This window comes from Diadema setosum, chromosome 8 (assembly GCF_964275005.1).
Source record: "Diadema setosum chromosome 8, eeDiaSeto1, whole genome shotgun sequence".
NCBI lineage: Eukaryota > Metazoa > Echinodermata > Echinoidea > Diadematoida > Diadematidae > Diadema > Diadema setosum.
In genome coordinates this window covers 11,593,200-11,612,475 of record NC_092692.1, presented here as the reverse complement: position 1 = coordinate 11,612,475, position 19,276 = coordinate 11,593,200, and the positions used below count along the sequence as shown (strand labels likewise).

General features: G+C 37.3%; 1 protein-coding gene across 1 annotated transcript in view; it reads right to left on the bottom strand.

Moving 5' to 3' along the window:
- Positions 1-16,011: 16,011 nt before the first annotated feature.
- Positions 16,012-19,276, bottom strand: part of LOC140232295 (sorting nexin-29-like) — a 54,761-nt gene continuing 51,496 nt past the window's right edge. The window contains exons 16-17 of the mRNA XM_072312425.1: positions 18,174-18,313; positions 16,012-17,130 (exon numbers count right to left, since the gene is read on the bottom strand). Coding sequence (XP_072168526.1) covers positions 17,031-17,130; positions 18,174-18,313 — 240 coding nt within the window. The 3' untranslated portion in view covers positions 16,012-17,030. The remainder of the gene's footprint in view (positions 17,131-18,173; positions 18,314-19,276) is intronic.

Genomic DNA, 19,276 nt, shown 5'->3' with positions numbered 1-19,276 from the left:
TTGGTGCTTGTCATGGTGATGACAAAGTTTACTATTATTACATTTATTTCTCTTTATTGCTATTCTTGCTTTAAGCATAAATCTCTAAGTCATCGCTAAAAAGTTAGACAAGGAGGAAGGAAAACTATTTGTATTTCCATTTGCAAGACTGCATTTTTCGTTGTTAAGTCTTTGACAATACATGGGATTGATGTAGAGGTCACTAACCATATAACAGTTATGAGAAAATGATTTATGTAACAATATCAGCTTCCCATTTCTTCCATTGTCAGATATTTCAACAGAATCTCACTGGTATAATGGCGAGATATTTTGTCGAAGTTTCAGTGTACCCCGGCGGGTCAGGACAGGGGTCTTTTGGCCATCTCGTGTCCATCCATTCACGAGAGGAACAGAATTTCGTCTACCAGCTCTTTATAACGAGCTCGAAGTATCAGGTAAATGCACACATTATTGATACATTACTATACTGTCGGCAATTACCAAGGAATGAATAGGGCCAGGCGGATATAGTTATGTGGTGGATATATGCAGGGCGTCTGCTAGATAAGTTTTTTTTTTTTTTTTTTTTTTTTCGGCGTTTGCCAAGTAACTCGTTTGTTTGTTCCTTATACTTTCAGTGTACATGTATTACCACAGCAATAATATAATTGTAGACATTGATCATCATTATCAAGAATAGATAGCATCTACGAAGAGCCCCAACTCAATTTGGTGTTATGAAAAATGGGCAAAAATCAAAAGTCCGAATTAAACATAATTGATATTGATGAACCTGAAATGTGTAATGGTTCTTTGTATAAGGGATCATTTCCAACAAGCCTCATTGTGTGCTTTCAATTTTATGACCTCTCCATTCAAGATATTAGGCCCTATACATTGTAACATGACAATTGTATTTTGAATTTTGTAAGTATTATGATTTGAAATGGAAATAAATGAATGAATGAAGAAATGGAAATGAATGAACCTATGACCGCAGTTCAAACTGGCATTATAGGGAACCCGTTACGACTAGTTTATTCATATCAAGTATCGATGTACATTCCGTCATGGTCAGTATAGGTCTTTGCCAGTTTTGATCCCCGTTAAATGAACACATGCGCATAAATCATGCGATAAAGAACCCCCCTCTATTTTTCTTTTGGTGACATGCCATTATGAATCCCGTTCTCTCCATAACTGACACAGCTCCTTTTTAAAACCACATTGTACCACAGGTAGACAAAAAGATGTGGATAGGGTTAAGCGACTTTCTCGAGGAAGGCAACTTCACCTGGGCCGACGGCACGAAATTTGATTACACAAACTGGTCAAATGCCGGCAGCTTCAACGGGGCCAATGCTGGGGGCCAGGACTGCGTGGTTATGAAGCTTGCAACTCTCGAGAGAAATTGGGATGACTTTCGTTGCGGGGACAACGAAAATGTCAAACACATTGTCTGCAAGTTACCTATGTGGTAGATTGCTCAAACAAATCAAAATAGTCGAGACACTGTCTGACATTGTGGTGGCTTAACCTTCACATTACGTCACTTTGCTGTCTGGTGTCCAAATGGCTGGAAAAATGTCCAATAATCTCTATGCATCGGATATGATTATGACTATGAGAAATTCTGGATGGAAATCCCGTCATTGACTGGTTTTACTTTCTCTATTTTGAATGACTTAATAATCATTTTAAACTTTGCATAGCTTTTTATTTTTTTCTTCACACAAACTCAGATACTCTATTACCATTTTTGTTTATATATGTTTTATTCAATTATCTATCTATTTATTATGACTATCATCATTACTATTATTTCTGTTTTGATAAGCTGGAAACAGTGTGAAACAGTGCCTCCAACCCTCTATACTGGACACCGGAACAGGAACGATTTCAATTCTTTGAATTTTAGTTAAGTCCGTCTTGTTTTTGTGAGTATTGGTCTTTGTTGGTATCAGACTTCAATACTGCATTGTTATAGCTTTAGATTGCATGTTAGTTTCTGAGATTAGTGGATAGATATCATGCTTGAAAACTGAAGTAGTAGCCGATGCCTTTACGAAAGAGACTCGGCGTTTTACTTGAACAGATTGACATGATGTCGCAATATTCAACGACGTCCATTCATTAAAGGTCCTGTTTACCTTTGGGAGCAGTAATTTCAAGAATGTTCAAGGTATCTCTTTTGATGCAAATGTGTATGTCAGTTGCACCACAAAATATCCTACCATATAAAATGTTTGCATTAAAGCCTAAAATATAAGGAGATATCACTATTTTTTTCTTTCATTAAACCATAACTGTATACGGTTTAATCTGGAAACATTTTTATTGTAGCTATTGTTCACATTTTGTATAATTAGCAATACTTATCATCGATTACACTGGTTCAAATTTTTACATTGAGTGTTTCTATCCCTAACTCACATTTTAGAACTATTTTGAAGCACTAATGTTCGGCTTTTCTTTCATTTTCTTCAAATGGTAAATTATGCCTTTGAAAATTACTTGGACTGATTCTGAACGAAAGTAGATAGGTAAGCTCCCAACTTGGTATTACTCTGTTGTATTTCACTGACAACGTATACATCTTGTCACAATGAATAAACAGATGCATGGAAACATGAATGACGCAAAAACAATGACTCGCGGACCAATTTTTATTTTTCATCATGTTTGCGCGATGTTTCATCTCCACACGAGATGAATGTTTTTCAGCACGGATGTTTTGAATTGATTTCATTTGATGTATTATTTCTTCGTGGTGATATGATGCAAAAACCGTAGGAAGGAGAAGAAAGAGAGGAAAGATTGGGAGCTGTGACGAAAAGATAGTGGAAAGAAGACAAAGCAAGAAAGATTGATGGGAGAGAAGAAGATATAAGAGTATAGAAGATAGAATAGGAGAGCAATGAGAAGGGATGATGAGAAAAGAAGAAGCAAGAGACACGAAGCAGCTCGAAGCAATTTTATCTTTACAGTTGTGAACTCCTTCCTATCCGGGTTCTCATACATTCAAAGATACCAGTTCTATAGTGGGCAGTGGGTATCGCAAGCTATCCCCCTTTTTTTTCATCAGCATTAATAATCAATGTTTAATCCATATGATGCAGCATGATTAAAACAGTAAAACGCACGAACACGTTCACCTTGTACTTTGACAAGGGAGGAGTAAAATGCATTAGTCGAATGTGATTCTTGTCGCTAATGCGTATAGTTTGTAATGATTTCAGCAACTATATATACACTCCGTATATCCATAACCCTGAAACTTCCATACAGTCTGTATTCATCAAAGTTATCCATTGGCTTTAAATCATGTCGCGAGGCTGCATGATATTAGACATTTAAGTAACATGTGCGTGTGTGTGTGTGTGTGTGTGTGTGTGTGTGTGTGTGTGTTATGTTGAAGAGAGATGATTGGCAGTATAAGTATACCATAGTCAAAGATATATATATTTTTTTTGTACATGTCAATACTTTCTCGTGAAGAAATGGTCAGTAAGATTGATTTATAATCGAGTTGTTTTATGTTGAAGGGAGATGACTGGCAGTATAAGTTGGTAATGGATTTGTCTTTTGAATGGCATTTGTACCGTTTTTATGTTCATGTTACACCCAGAATGGGTTGATTTATGAATGATTTGAATGAAATCAATAAAATATCATTGAAAAACAGAAAAAAGTATTAATGCTTGTGCAGGTATATCCGCAAACTCGTTAAAAATCAAAGAATAGAATACAATTATATAGATGAGACGGTGTATTTCATATTTAGCGAGATCAGAAGGGGAGGTATCAAAGTTGAATGAGTTGAATGATGTTATGAAGTATTTTAAGATGTGTAAAGAAGGAGAAAATAGGATAGCGATTTAAAGAGGAACAGTCGGAAGGCATTTGTTAAAGTGGGAAGGTTGCATGCCGAAGATGAGATGTGATTTTCTTTTTCTGTCTTGATTTTGCCGTATCTGCGAGTTATTGTTACATCGTTGTCGTTTTTTCCCTTGCTTCTACCACTTCCACATCACTTTCACATATGATTAGGATGTATTTTATTGTATGAGAAAAAAAAAAAGATGGCACTTTACAAGTCAGTCAGAGTTACTCAAGCAGGAAGGTGGGAATCTCTTCCCACCTACAGTGATTCAAGTGTGAATTATACATGAAACCTGAGGGCTGAAGGCATAGGGGGGGGGGGGGGGGGGGTGGGGGCAGGGGTGCGTGTTCAAATTGTGTGGTGTGTGTGTGTGTGTGTGTGTGTGTGTGTATTTTGTTACGACCAAAATCACTCCGAGAACGATCGCACAAAAGAAACAATCAACTAATGTTCAGGCGGTTTATTAACAGTGATATTGTGGGTACAGACTCGTAATCGGTTTTCACATCAGTACAATAATGATCAATAGAAACAATTACAAATCGGTCATGGAATCACTTACATGCATCCAAATCTTAAAGAACAAAGTCCTTACAGTTCCCTGGTAGTGTCCAGATACGATGTTCGATGCACAGATGAATGATCCGCGACGCACCGATGAATGATTCCTCCGACGTAAATCCAGAGGCGCTGGTTGCAATAACCCACGTTATAAATCCGGGGTAAAGTCCACGATAATATGTCCACGGTGAAATGTGCAAAATCCAAACGTTATGACGACCACGTCCAGTTGATGCGTTGAATGATGATTCACTTTATAATGTCCAGCAAGGAATCCAGCCCATCACAGCTTTGCCGTAATAATGTCCGTTGACACTAAGAGTCTATCTCCAATGTAGGCAAATTAATCCTCTGCAGGCAAAATGTCTCCCAGGCCTTATCTCCACAAACACAGTTTGTATAGCAGGTCAACAGGTAACACATGACTGACTATAACAAGTCGCCCTTACGAAAAAGTCCTGTGGTACTCCTGTGGTAATTACCACAGGACGGTACCACAGGACGGTACCACAGGACAGTACCACAGGAATTGTCCTGTGGTATTTTGGGACATACCACAGGACAGTACCACAGGAATTCCTGTGGTATTTTGGGACGTACCACAGGGCAGTACCACAGGAAAGTACCACAGGACCGGTACCACAGAACAGTACCACAGGACAGTACCACAGGAATTCCTGTGGTATTTTGGGACGTACCACATCGCAGTACCACAGGACTAGTACCACAGAACAGTACCACAGGAAGTGTCCTATGGTATTTTGGGACAGTACCACAGGACAGTACCACAGGTCGTTCAGAGCCAGAAGTGGCGTAACTCTCAAAGCAGAGGTGTTGGGTACTCTGCCTACCTCAGAATTTCTCCGGCTTACATACTATCTATTCACCCCTTTCTAGTACATTCTGTAATTTTCTCTAACCTGGGGCTACACACTTGACTATTCTAGCAAGTCCAAGTTCCAGGAATCCTGGATGACTCACTGCCTAACTATGTGCATAACATCATTGCCAAAATTAACTACCAATCACATTGGGCTACAGGGACAGTGCCTCACTCAGCCAAATATGTAAGCATTTCCTAGAATTTTCTGGAATGGGTTAAATCATTCTAGATTGAGTGAGCTATCTTCTAGACGTCTAATGTATTTCCTGTCACATGCATACATGTACTGTAGCTACATTTTATACCACGTAGAAAATTCTCCACTGATCTGGTCAGCCTGTATGTACTATATCTATATCATATAGAATGTTCTCCATTAATCTGGTCCACCTGTGTACATACACATTAAAACAACCAGGCATACAGCCTTGATACATGTACATAACTACTTGTGTGTACATTTGTGACAGTGTGTGTGCATATGTGCGTATGTGTTTCTCGCAAATGGCCTCGATTTCTTTTTTCTTTTGAGAAGCAGTTGAATATGCCCCGTTTGTTTTGAGCAAACTATCATGTCCCCGTTTTTCGGGCTTTTTGCGAGAACTTATAAAAAGCGGATTTCCTTTCTTTGGTTGAAAGAGTTACACTGTAAGTTTGACATTATTTTGCACAATGTTTGTGTCACTGCATTTTGTCTTTTATTAGAGTGTAAGATTGACTTTATTTTGTACAATGTTTGTGGATAATGCAATTCATCTTTGCATAATGTTTTGTTTTTGTTTCTGTGAAAGTGAATTTTGTGATACAAAATTGAACGAAATTCGAATAAAGAATTAAAAAAAAAGGTGTAAGACTACACATACAAGAATATGCTAAAACATCCACGGATGGCGAGATATGTTGTGGGCACACAAAATACAAAACATGCAAAAGAAAAAGAAATAGGCTCCTACGATATCGAACATTATTACACCCATTACACCATGGAGGTATAGGCCTACCCCCTTGATTACATGAATGATCATACATTCACATGAATTCCGTAGTTGAATTCAGCCTAACCTTGTTACGGCACATTTTGGTAAATTGCACATTTTGGTAAATTACCAAAATGTGCAGTTACCAAAATGTGCTGTAACATGTTACGGCACATTTTGGTAACTGCACATTTTGGTAACTAATTTACCAAAATGTGCCGATTTACCAAAATGTGCCGTAACAACCCCCGCCTCCGCGGGCTGTCAACTGAAAATGTGGGTATGCACAGAAAAACGCTATAACGATTTGTCGCTAGAATAGGTAGGCCTCCGGCTCTAAGACTTATTATTATTATTATTATTTTTTTTTTTGCTTTGTCAGCAGTTTTCGGGAGAGCACACTGATTAGTGCAGTAGTCGCAGTCAAAAAAAGACAAAAAAAAGTGACGTTTCTAAATATATATATATATATATATATATATATATATATATATATATATATATATATTGCGAATTCACGTATTGGCTCCAATATAGCGAAGAATCAAGAAATAAACTAGTAATGCATTATTTCGCCAATAAGAATGAGTTTATTGAACAACTCAAATTTTCGGTGGCTCTTCATGTTCAATTTATGTTTTGGTATTGACATTCCGCGTCGAGACTCCTGAAGAAGGTGGAGGCCACCGAAAATTTGAGTTGTTCAATAAACTCATTCTTATTGGCGAAATAATGCATTACTAGTTTATTTCTTGATTCTTCGCTATATATATATATATATATATATATATATATATTGTAGTTGCTCCGCGTATTGGCAGTACTAGAAATAGCATTTAATGCTAGATTGGCATTTAATGCATTTCTCTGTTGTGACATTATTATTATTGCTAATATATATATATATATAAATAATATAACAAAACTGGAACCAAGTTCATGCTGTATTCACCAACAGTTTATTTCTGTACACAAATTTTCGAGCTACTCGCTCTTTCTTAAGTGTTGATACTCTCACTTCTCAGTATCAACACTTGAGAAAGAGCGAGTAGCTCGAAAATTTGTGTACAGAAATTAATTGTTGGTGAATACAGCAAGAACTTTGTTCCAGTTTTGTTTTATATCTTTTTATCTTGCCAACACGTGGACAACCTACTCAATATATATATGTATGCATGTATATATATATATACATGTATATGTAGATTGAGTGAGTACAGCAGTATGTTAGAACATCATTAAAGTTTTAGGAGAATCAAACCATTAAAAAAGAGAATTCAACAAATTTCCTTTGTTTATGAAATGGACACATTTCTTTGGGGTGACTTGCTGCTGGGCATTAATTCCCTCTGCTTTCTGAAATAAAGGTAAGCCAATTTCTCTTTGATTAGGCCTATGTTGGATTAAAACGATAGATGTGTTCAATTGTTTTTTTTTTCTTTTGATATTCTAGTGATGTCACAAACTGTTGTAGTTTTCTCATTCAGTGATGGTAGCAACAAAACTTTAAAAAAAAATCAGAACTTTTGAATGGATTGTCAAATTTGATGGTAAGTGGTAGACTTGTTTCTCATTGGTCCATTTTTGTGGTGATATGTTTAGTAACTTGCCTTCATTTACATTGTACTAGTGCAGTGAATGCGTCTTTGAAGTTGTTTCATTTAACATACTTATGAACAGTACATTCATTGACATTTACTTGAGTTTCCAGTGTACTGTTAACTGAAATGTCAAAGTTGTAATAAATTTGTTTTTGACAAGTTAAATAAATGAACATCTGCAATCCAATTCGTAGGTGTTCGTTCTAATTTGGGAAATCCTTTGGCAAGGTTTCTGATAGTCGGAAACAATATTTGTCATAAATATACACACATATACCTGGGTATATGCCTTGGTACTAATCTATTTGATAGACTGTATTATGTATGTGAGCACACACAATAAATAGTAATAAGCTGCAACACATGGTTATATAATAGCTCCATTGAAGCATATTTATTATGTGACATATATTAATATATGCTTAAAATATAGTACACAAAGAGTAGTGACTGTGTGATATAAACAGGTATCATGTACCAGTATGTAGGTTTGATGCATCACACATTTAAAAGCACTGTCAAAGAGCATGTTTCAAACACACACAAGGCATAATGTGCCATAAACTGTTGTATATCATTCACATAGCAAGCGACTGGTGCAATATACTTTTTATACATGTACAGTGTACCACACATATCAGGTATTTGCCTTGCAACGTAGCCACACAAGCTTGCTTTGTTAGCTTATAACGTAGGTCAATCAGACAATGCTGCACTAGTGGTAACATCATTCACTGACACTTCGCTGCCACATAGGGGGAAGGGGGGGGTGACAACATTATCAACTGCTACCCGCATCTCTTGTTAGAACAAGATATTACCTCCCACAAGTGGTGTATGTTACAATATCTACAGGCCATGGTTGTTTTGCAGTTGCTGCACAAAATACATACCTACGGATAGATTATGCAATGTTTTCAGTCTACAGATATGTTACCTCTACAACACAGTTATCTAGTAAGTAGGAAGTTGGTTAATGCTCACCTCTCTATTAAGTTGTATAGCACCTTTACTTGCTTTGACCATTACAAGGCTGAGCAAGCCTCTTTCTCTCAAGCTTCAGAAATTAATTTGGTTACGATACAGTCATGGAAGCAGGCATGAATTCAACCGAGTCAAAACTGTGACCAATCACAGACCGCACAATAGGAGTGACAAAGGAACACTGCACATGATGGTCCCACTCAATTACAGCAAATCTCAGCACAAAGTGTCACAACTGCAAACGACAACTCTGAACACATGCGACATGATTCTTGATTGGAAAAAAAATTATAATTCCATCCTCACTTCCATACGGTATTTGTTCATTAGTCCATGATATCATTTGTTTATAAAAGTAGAAAATACCATCACAAGTTTTCTTAGACTTTGTATAGTTTGTCACTGACATTGCAGTTCTATCACATCTATAGATACAACCAAAATCTGTGTACCTGGCTGTATGTTATGTTAGCCACATGTCAGATTCTTGATACCGATACTTGCTGCCTTTACGGCACTGTCGTTCCCCATACAGTCAATACATGGCACGCCTGGCTCCCATACATAATGGTCGATTGACATCATGAATATCAAGCCGTGTGTGAACGATGCTAACCATAATCACTTTACAAAGGTATTTTACATAAAGGCATCATTATGCATTCTTGTTAAGTGTATATATATCTACATTGTTGGCACATGATATCATCAAGGGTTATTTCCCTACGCAGACTGTCAATTTGGCGGATGAGTACATGAGAAAAATTGTCCATGTAGTTTGGAGTCGAATCAACAATCTACAATGTCCATATATTTCACTCCAGTTCACCTTCGTATGAAAAAAAAAGGAATAAAACATATATCTTCAACTTCATTAGGAGAAATTGTTAAAAAAGAGATCATGTTTGCTCTAACACATTCACAATATGTGTGGAGAATATTAGAGCTGGTTTATGTACAGAAATAGCACTGCATCCTCGTGCTTGTCACATGGATGATTTGGCATTTTGATTAAAAACTGTCTCTTCATAAACAACCTCACATTACAAACATCCTACCATTGCAACCAATCACTTGCATGCAACAGCTAACAAGTTCTGCCCGTAGTTCAAACTTTTTTTTCAAATATCATCGATCATCTTGCGTAGATATATTTAGCCCACAGTCATCTTTAAACACTCAACTTGTCATCCTGTTGCTCTACCACGCTAATCATTTTCTGAACACCTTTCAGATAAACCTGACATGGTTTCACACTTCACTTATTCAGGGCTCAATATCAGCAGTGGCATGCTCAGAGACTCCAACTCTCCTGTTTTCGACGGGAGATCTCCCGCCGAAAACCCATTTTTGCAAAATCTCCCGTTCTCCCATTTGAGATCTAATTTCTCCCGCCCTGGCTCTTTGTCTCCCGTTGGAAGGGATTTCTTACTTATTTCTATCGTATGTTGAAAAAATAAGCCTTAGATAGCACAAGAGAGCATCTAGAACCCTAGGAACTTCGCGCTTCGCACACATCAAGTTCGAGTCTCCCGTTTGCTAGGGGTTTCAGGCGGGAGAATCTCCAGATCAGAAGGTGCTTTGGGTTGGAGTCTCTGCATGCTGGCCTGGTGGCCCGGTGGCACAGGGCCTCTATGGGCCACTAAAAATTGAATTCAGGCCACCAAATTTTCATAAAGGTTATCTCTTGGTGGCCTTATTGGGTGACTGAGACTCAGAATGGATCTTTATGTCTCCTATCATTTCAGGCCACATAAACTTATAATTCAAAGATTTTATTAGAACGATTGGGCCACCCAAGAAAAATGTTAGTGTTGAGCCCAGCTTAACTCCTTTTCATTCACCTTTACCAGGTAATCCAATGTTGCCACATACATCAATCACAATTAACTTGCACACAGAAAATATGCAGTGGAGTTTGAATGTACCACTGTATCACTGCCACAAATCCACAAAGACAGTACTCAAAGCAACCTCAGTAAATGAAATATGGCAGCAAGCCACAATATACAGTACATCAGTGGACTTGTATCTTTTCTTAATCCACACTGCATGTTTTTCACCTGTGAAATGCTTTCACTTCTACACGGATAAGGCATGTCAAGAAATCACTGCCACCAATTTGTGGATTGAATGTCACATCTGCTACCGAATAAAACTGACTGTGATTGCACTTTTCCCTCAGTATCTTACCTTAGACATACATTTTTAAGTGAAAGTCTACAGCTTTTGAAATTGAAGCTAAGGATGCCTTTAGGCACACAGAGACAGATACATATCAGAAGGGAAATTACCAACTAAACATTCATGGTTACTAAAAAAATAAAGCGATTAGCACAAATGACCAGAAATGTATGTTATTCATATGTGAAAATAGAATTCCTGGAATCCCATTTTCTTCACTCAATTTTTCACATATGAATTACAAATAAAAGTAAAAAAAAAAAAGCAACAAACAAAATAGCAATAAACTAATTGGGTATGATGTAATCTGTGATTTCCTGTACTCAATGAGACAAGTATGATGTTACACAAACACAATGAGTTGCATGCTGACAAGATACAAGTTACAAACATACAATTTTTTAAAGAGAAGAAAGATAGAAATATTTCTTTGGGTTTTTATGAGAAAGCTCTCCGAAAACTGCAATGGGTTGCTAAAGTACTCATTAATACCCCAAAGCATATTTCTGATTTTCAACATAAGCAACTTCAGCAAGCATCCATTACCACAGCAAAAGGATTTCTGATTGTTGCCATGGTGATGGTCATTGCTGTTGGACACTCAGAAAGTTTCTTCTCTACATGCCCCCTCCATTCCCCCCCCCCCCAAAAAAAAATGAATATCGGCAAGGCCTTGTATCTCAAATTTTAATGAAAATTACTCTTTGGGGATTAATTGTCAGATAATCAGCTAACTGACGTTCTGTCCAAATCCAGGGTGTCCTATCCCCCAAATGAAGCCACCACGGCACGCCAAAGTAGAGACAATCCCATTTGTTATTGTGTTTTGGCTACTTTTGTTTTTTTCGCTCTCCTGAACATGTGACATTTTTTTAGATACAAGCTTTTGTTGCCCCTACAGCAATATGCAGTTTCACGAGGTACAAACAGAACATGAAACATTTAGACATACATAATGTGCAATTGTGCACCCTGGACCAACAAAACAGTGATTTCACATCTACTGTAGTTTCCACAGCACACATTTACAACCAATTTATACCAATTTGAAAAAAAACCAAAATTCTTCCTATTCATTGCTACGCAGAAAATATTCTTTTGCATACCACACCACGGCAACACAACATAAAGTAAGGCAAGATTGTCTATGAATGAAAAATAAATCTACATATCATTTGATGTTGCATGCATGCAATATAATTGGAAGAAACACATGTAGACTGATTTTCCAAAATGAAAATAAGAGGATCTAGAGCAGCATGTTTGGTTGTTTTGTCTTGTTTCCATATACATTGCAGCTCTCCACTATTCCAAACAAATGATGAAAGAATGTTACAGCTAGGCATACAGAATACTATTGAGAGTGGGAAGGCAAGTGACTCAATGGAAGCTTGAATTAACGGATTTGCTAATTTTTCAGAACTTTACTTAATAAGTGCATTTAGTACCCCCTTCCAGTTATACAACACGTACCAAGAAAAATATTAATATACATCATAGGCCTACAGCAAGTGTTCTTATTTGTGCATATTTGTGTGCTTGTAGTACTTGTCAAATGGAACAGAGTCAGATTTACCCAAATTCAAATCAAATATGCTATGTCATCATAGCATCAAGAGATCACTGAGTTGTTCTTGCAAGCCACTAATTTTGGTTAATTTCACCACAACCAAGCTGACTTTAATATTCGAAACTTTGTATCAAAGAGGAGATACGGTTTACAAAACATTAGTATTTGTGCGTGTTCAACATCTTTTTCTTTCGTACAGAGACTACTGCAATATTCACAGCTTTCAGCCAGCATCAAATGATGAGTTCTGCTTGATTCATAAACATATTCTGGCTACTCAAATCACTGAGTTCACAATAACAGTACAGTCTGAGGAAAGTGCAGAGTATGAAACTAGTTATCACCCTGACTCTCATAAAATACCATTCTCATGAAATATGAACTTCATATCAACGTTAGGAATACAACATCACCCACAACTGAACAAGAAAGCTTTGACAGCAATGAGATTTGCAACTCTGGGGAACAGAGAGTTCTGGTGGCATAAATTACCCCCCCCCCCCCCTTTCAGATGGCACAACAATTTCTCTTGTACTCATGATTATGATCTCTATTCAAAGAACTGTGATTGAAATCGATATATAAAATTTCTTGCGTCTGAAAGCAAATAATTGTAATCCCAATATCTAGATAACAAATTGAGGTCTGGAGATTTTTTCCGATCTTGATTTGCTTGATTCGTGGTGTCCATTTCCAATCTGAAAGGCTTGACCTTCAAAACATGATTGAGGTGGATCTTAGCTTGACCCTACATTTACACATGTACAGGTTGTACTTCAGCTCATAGATTATGCAAAATGTAATGTGATCTTCCTGTATTTCATTAGCTAGCACATGCTTTGCAAGTTTGATTGACAGGTCAAAAACTCAAATCAAGATCACAATCACAAGTCATAGACATGATTATACAGGAGAGATTTTTCTATCATCTGAAAGAACTCAATTTTTAACATTCGGATGCCTGAAAGGTCCAAAACTCATAACACAAATACAATCACCATTCATATTTAATAAAGATGGGTACAAGAGAAATTTTTCTATCGTCTGAATGAGCTCTGTCTTCTTTGTTAGTAACAACACTCCTTACATTGTCACCTAACAATACAAACTCAACACAGAACAGAAACTCAGTCATGTTTGAATTACAATCGTACTTGTAGTGCTGTAGTGTTTGGACATTGTCACTTCTAAAAGATGACCAGCCTTCAGTCATTCACAAATCTCATATATTTTGATCTAACGACAAAGCCTAACTTACTTGTAGCAAAGCCACACCAGAATAGACAATGCGTGTCTTAAACTTCACAGGCTATTGGAGTAAAAGCTCTGTCTACAGAATAAATGTATGGTAAATAGTCAGGTCTGTAGCTACTAATAAAGAAACCTTTTCTGTTTATTGACTTCACAGGTCATTTGTGTGGTCACAGTCAGTAATGAGTCAAAGACGACTGTATGGGAACATAAAAAAGATGCCTGACAGAACTTGCACAATGTTACATGCTACAGAAATTGGCAAATGTGGCATGATTCCATGTCAAATGTTTAATACTGAAAAATTGCAAGAGCATGATGCCATAATTATCTCATAATGTAGATGAAACTCCAATCCACTCTTTTGCCTCCCAAACACAGGAATATTGAAAGCTTGCATGATGACATCCATATAAGCATTGGAGAACAATGCCATCACCACAGTTTACACCATAGCTTGATTCAAGTAATAAGGAATAACAAATTTGCAACTCTCTTAACACAGGAAGATGAAAGGGAGTTGAAAAATAATATGGCATACCCATCAGTATTTGTAATGAAGTTTTCCCCACTAATGTGTCCACGTTTGCATAATTCGGACATGGCTTTCCCCAGATGGCTTTGTTATCAGTGTAGACAGCTTTGCAAAACAAGCTCACTGAAAGATCTAGAAAGCTCAAGACTTTGCCATACAACAAAGATGATATGTCTTTTTTCTGCAAATGAAAACTTAGATGCAAACATAACATCTATTGTGGAAATTTGATCTCTCACTTTGAAAGCCTAACAGAGTTGCAAAAAAATAATTTCTGATTTGAATACTATCCAATCATCCAGGATGACAAGTCTCTTAAAAACTTAATTTCCCAATTGAAACCTAATGGAATTGCAAGGCATGCAGTACTAAGTGACCTGCGAGTAGGAGTTCTTTACTTGTAATAGTGACAAGGAACACTGCAGTAGACTATGATGCTACTGGTAAATACATGAACGGGAAACCCTGTCCTCTGGCCGAACCCACTTTCTGAGTCAGTGCTGGCAATCTTTTACATGTTTCAGTCTAAGGATGCATTTATAAGATTTTTTTTTTTTTTTTTCCTGGCCAGAAACAGTGTTTAGAAACACTGTTTCTGGCCAAACAGTGTTTCTAGCAAGAAAAAAATATCTTATAAATGCTAGCCGTAACTTGATACAGTGTTTTGAAACACTGTTTTGAAACGCACAAAATAGTGCGTTTCAAAACAGTGTTTCTGTAGAAACAGTGTTTTTTAAATCTTATAAACGCTACCGCGATCTCAAACACTGTATAAATGACGTCAGAATGCCTTGCGCACACCCTATTTGACCTTTTGCTGAGGAACAAACTGCGCAGATTGAGCTGCGCAGTGGCACAGTCCGAGAGAGCCCCGACACGCTCGGGAGAAAAATCTTATAAACGCTGTTCTGACAAACAGTTTCAAAACAGTGTTTCAAAACAGTGATTCTCAGCATGCAAAATCTTATAAACGCGGCCTATGATTTATGTGTGAAGTCAAGAGCAATTTGGTGGATTCAGTTGTAGTCAGCAGAGTAGCACAGAAGGCAAATACAATATAGCGCATTTCTTGGAAAAAACCCCCAAAACAAAACATATACCACAGTCTGGTGGTACTGTACATCCCATACATTGGTCCCTATTTGAAGTTATGTAATGAAACACAGAGAAAACTTCATGACCAACCTGTGAAAGATATTGAGAAAGTCCACATTTTAAGTATATTTATCCAGTCTGCTAGATGTATTGTCCATTCCTGTATAATGTTTGTAATGGTAACTTTTATTTCAATCCTTCCTACCACCAAAACCAACTTGTCACTAATTTTTCCAACCCACATTACAATGATTTTCATCCCCAACACTTCTTTCAGCCCAAAGCTTCTTGTCACATTTATTGGTCGTGTAGTACATGTGAAACAGGTCGAAGGAAAAACAAATATGCTGATCTAACTTGCAAATTCCTGACCTGCACTATGCAGAGATCACGAGAGTGCAATAAATATTTGAGAGTCATTCAGGACACAGCAAGGTGTTTGTCTAACAGTCACTACACTCTTCAACCTGGTCAGAAATGTGGGGAAATGTACATTCACATATTGTGCTTTATGACCATGTGTTTTGTTTCCTGTTTTCAATGGCATGTTTAGCCCTACCTTTCATTGTAAAGAATTGATACTGCAGTGCTAACAATACCAAATCATAGTGCTACACGGTCTTGAACCAATATTGGTGTAAGGTCAACCTCTTTCCAGGAAGCCAGTAAGGACACAAACAGGTATAAATATAACCCACAAAATCTTCTTCAGGGATAGAGGCAGCCTCAGCCCCAGAAAGATTTGGTGGGCTACGGCAAAATTTCGCCTCTGAGTATAAAGGTTTAAAGCCTACTTGTACATGTAGCTTTGTGCAGTGTGCATGAGACTACATTAGACTTGTTAATCAGTACAGTCATAATGCCATGGTCTGCACCTATTTTCTTTTTCTTTCCTATTTTTTATTCTTTTCTTTTTTTTTGATGGAGGTGGCAAACTTTTTCCTTCTTACCTTTCCAGAAATCTGTATCCAACAATGATTTCACAATGACTTCACATCACACTGTACAAATTGTAAAAGATATCCATACTGCAGAGAGCACGGCGGAATTGTGCATTAGTCATTTTGACACAAAGCAGCCAATGAATTTCTCCCTTATAGTTGCTGGTGGTGCACAAAATATTGAAAATCTGACGATCCGCAAATCATTAAAGCTTAATATCGTTGGTCTGTATGCAATTAAAAAAAGAAACATTCCTGCATTGTGGAAACACTCATTGCTTGGTCCAGTCAGGCAAAGTCACGGTCCCTTATGTACTTGTGAGTTTGTGTATGCAATGAACAGTAAAGTCTTACAGATTCAAGTTAACAGAGAATACAAATACTCATTTTAGCACTTCGGTCTCTCAGACTGTGTAGAGGAGCAAAAAGCACCTTTAAGAGTCTCTTTGTGCAAGTTGTCGCTATCTTGTAACGAATTGTCCCAGTGCCCAAGGCGGCTCGGCTTCCTACATCCATTGCATCAGCAGCGATGGCCGTGACATCTGGGAGCCACTCGAGTGGCAATGTGTAGTCTCTTGTCAAGTCAGAGACCTTCGTAAGTGGGTGTCTCATTGCCTCTCCTCCCAGCCATCAAACGTGGCTTGCTCCCGCTGCCTTTACTCGATTTCCTTCCCATGCTGTCTCTGCAGATGAAGAACAAACATGTCACGATAAAATAATATTGCACAAACAGGTATGGAATCAAATGAATCAGTGTCAAATACCAGGCAAGGTTTGATTTTTTTGATTCGTGGATCCTAATGAACCCAAATTTTTGAGCTCTGATCTAAAAGAGACTTTGAAGCACTGAGAACTGAAAGACGACCAGAGCCAGAGTATTGGTCTGAAAGGGGATGGCTAGTAACTGATCAGTGGGAATCAGTGGGAATGCTGGGGGATGATTGTTCCAATTCTTGTGGGATTCATTTAAGAGTACATTATGTATCTATTGTTGTGTGAAAATTATTTGCTTCAGAATGGTCTCATATTCAAGTAATGTGCAGTTTAATGGTTCGAGGCTTGCATGCCTGTACAGTGACAGGGCATTAAACTGCACGTTGCTTGAATATAAGACCGTTCTGAAGCAAATAATTTTCACACAACAATAGATATATAATGTCCCCCGGCATTCCCACTGATTCCCACTGATCAGATACTAGCCATCCCCTTTAAAAAGGACCCACTCATTCTATGAACAATATGAAACATGACGGACTGCAAACAGGCACCTAAACTGGTCACCATGGAAACGTTAAGTGAACACACAATATGGTCTCAATGTCAGAATGAATCAGATGCTAGAAATGGTTAACCACACATCCTTCACACATCCTGAATACGTCATACTTCTCATACCGTGAAAGTGAAAATTTTTGCGGTGTTGAAATTTTTGCACATTTCGCGCAACCAAAAACTAGCACGAAAATAAAACCACGCTACTATTTTTTGCATGCCATATGTTTGTGGAGGTGATGTTTTGATTCCGTGGAATTATAAACACACGATACTCATCTTACCCAGCCAAGTGCGAAAAATTACTCATGTATAAATATCCACTTTTACAGTACTCCATGGATGGAATTGAGGGCTTCTTTGCTGAGGGCTTCTGTGAATTCCAGCTGCTTGTACATACTAGAAATACTTGATAAAATGTGTCACGTTAACATGTCTTTGATTTGTCACTCACCCGAAGAACGGAATCAGCGAAATGAGAGTCTCTTTGCTGGGCGTTTCTGTCAGCTCAAGTGAATTCTGCACACAAAAATTGATCACCAGCCTCAGATAGTGCTGCAGCTTTTTCCGCCTCTCCTCGACAAATTTTACATCCTACAAAACAAGGAAAGAGACAAATATGATAGGATTCAGTGATAGCAAGGACACTTGAGTAAGAATGTGGACTCTATTACACATGAAAGAGAACTGAATGAAAAAAAAAAAACTAATAATGATGTTGATACAATTTCATGATTGAATTTTAATCCTTAAACAGGAAACGTAACTCTCCTCTTAACATGAGCAAAGATTAGAAAAATAGATTTGTGAAAGTATTAGCACAAATCATCCACGCATCATACAGATAAATATTCTTTTTTCTTTTCATGTCACAATAATACATGTGTTTTCAAATAAGACACTGCTGCCTTTTTACCTTGCTGAGAGTTATATTCATTATCACATTATTGACAGCCTTCCATGAAAGAACTTAAAATATTCTGAATAAAGTGTGAGGTTTCTTGATGAATTTCGCACTAGAATTTTTGAACCCTTTCAGAAAATGGTGTATATATTTCTCTCCTAAAAAACACAGATCCATGCATCTACAAATATAATCAATCTAGAAGTGGAAGCATCACTTGAACAGACATATTGTACCTGGGTTGACGAGACCTTGTATCTCAAAATCATGAATTTTCAGCTGGGCAAAAAAACTTTTTCAACTTATGGAAAATGATATCAATGTTGACATCAAATAACATAGAATTATTGTTAAGGATTACATTAAAATTTGTTCTGTTGTAAAACTCAAATCGGTATTTTTGAAAACTAAAAATGGAGTTAGGAGGACTTTTAAAGGACAAGTTCACCTTCATATACATGCGGATTGAGTGAAGGCAACAATGTTATAGAACACATCAGTGAAAGTTTGGGGAAAATCCGACAATCTGTTCAAAAGTTATGAATTTTTAAAATATCTGTGCAATCACTGTTGCATACCTGCCAACATTTCAAGATGAAATATCTTACTCGTGGATTGCAAAAATCTTATCTTATATGCGAACTGAAGTTAAA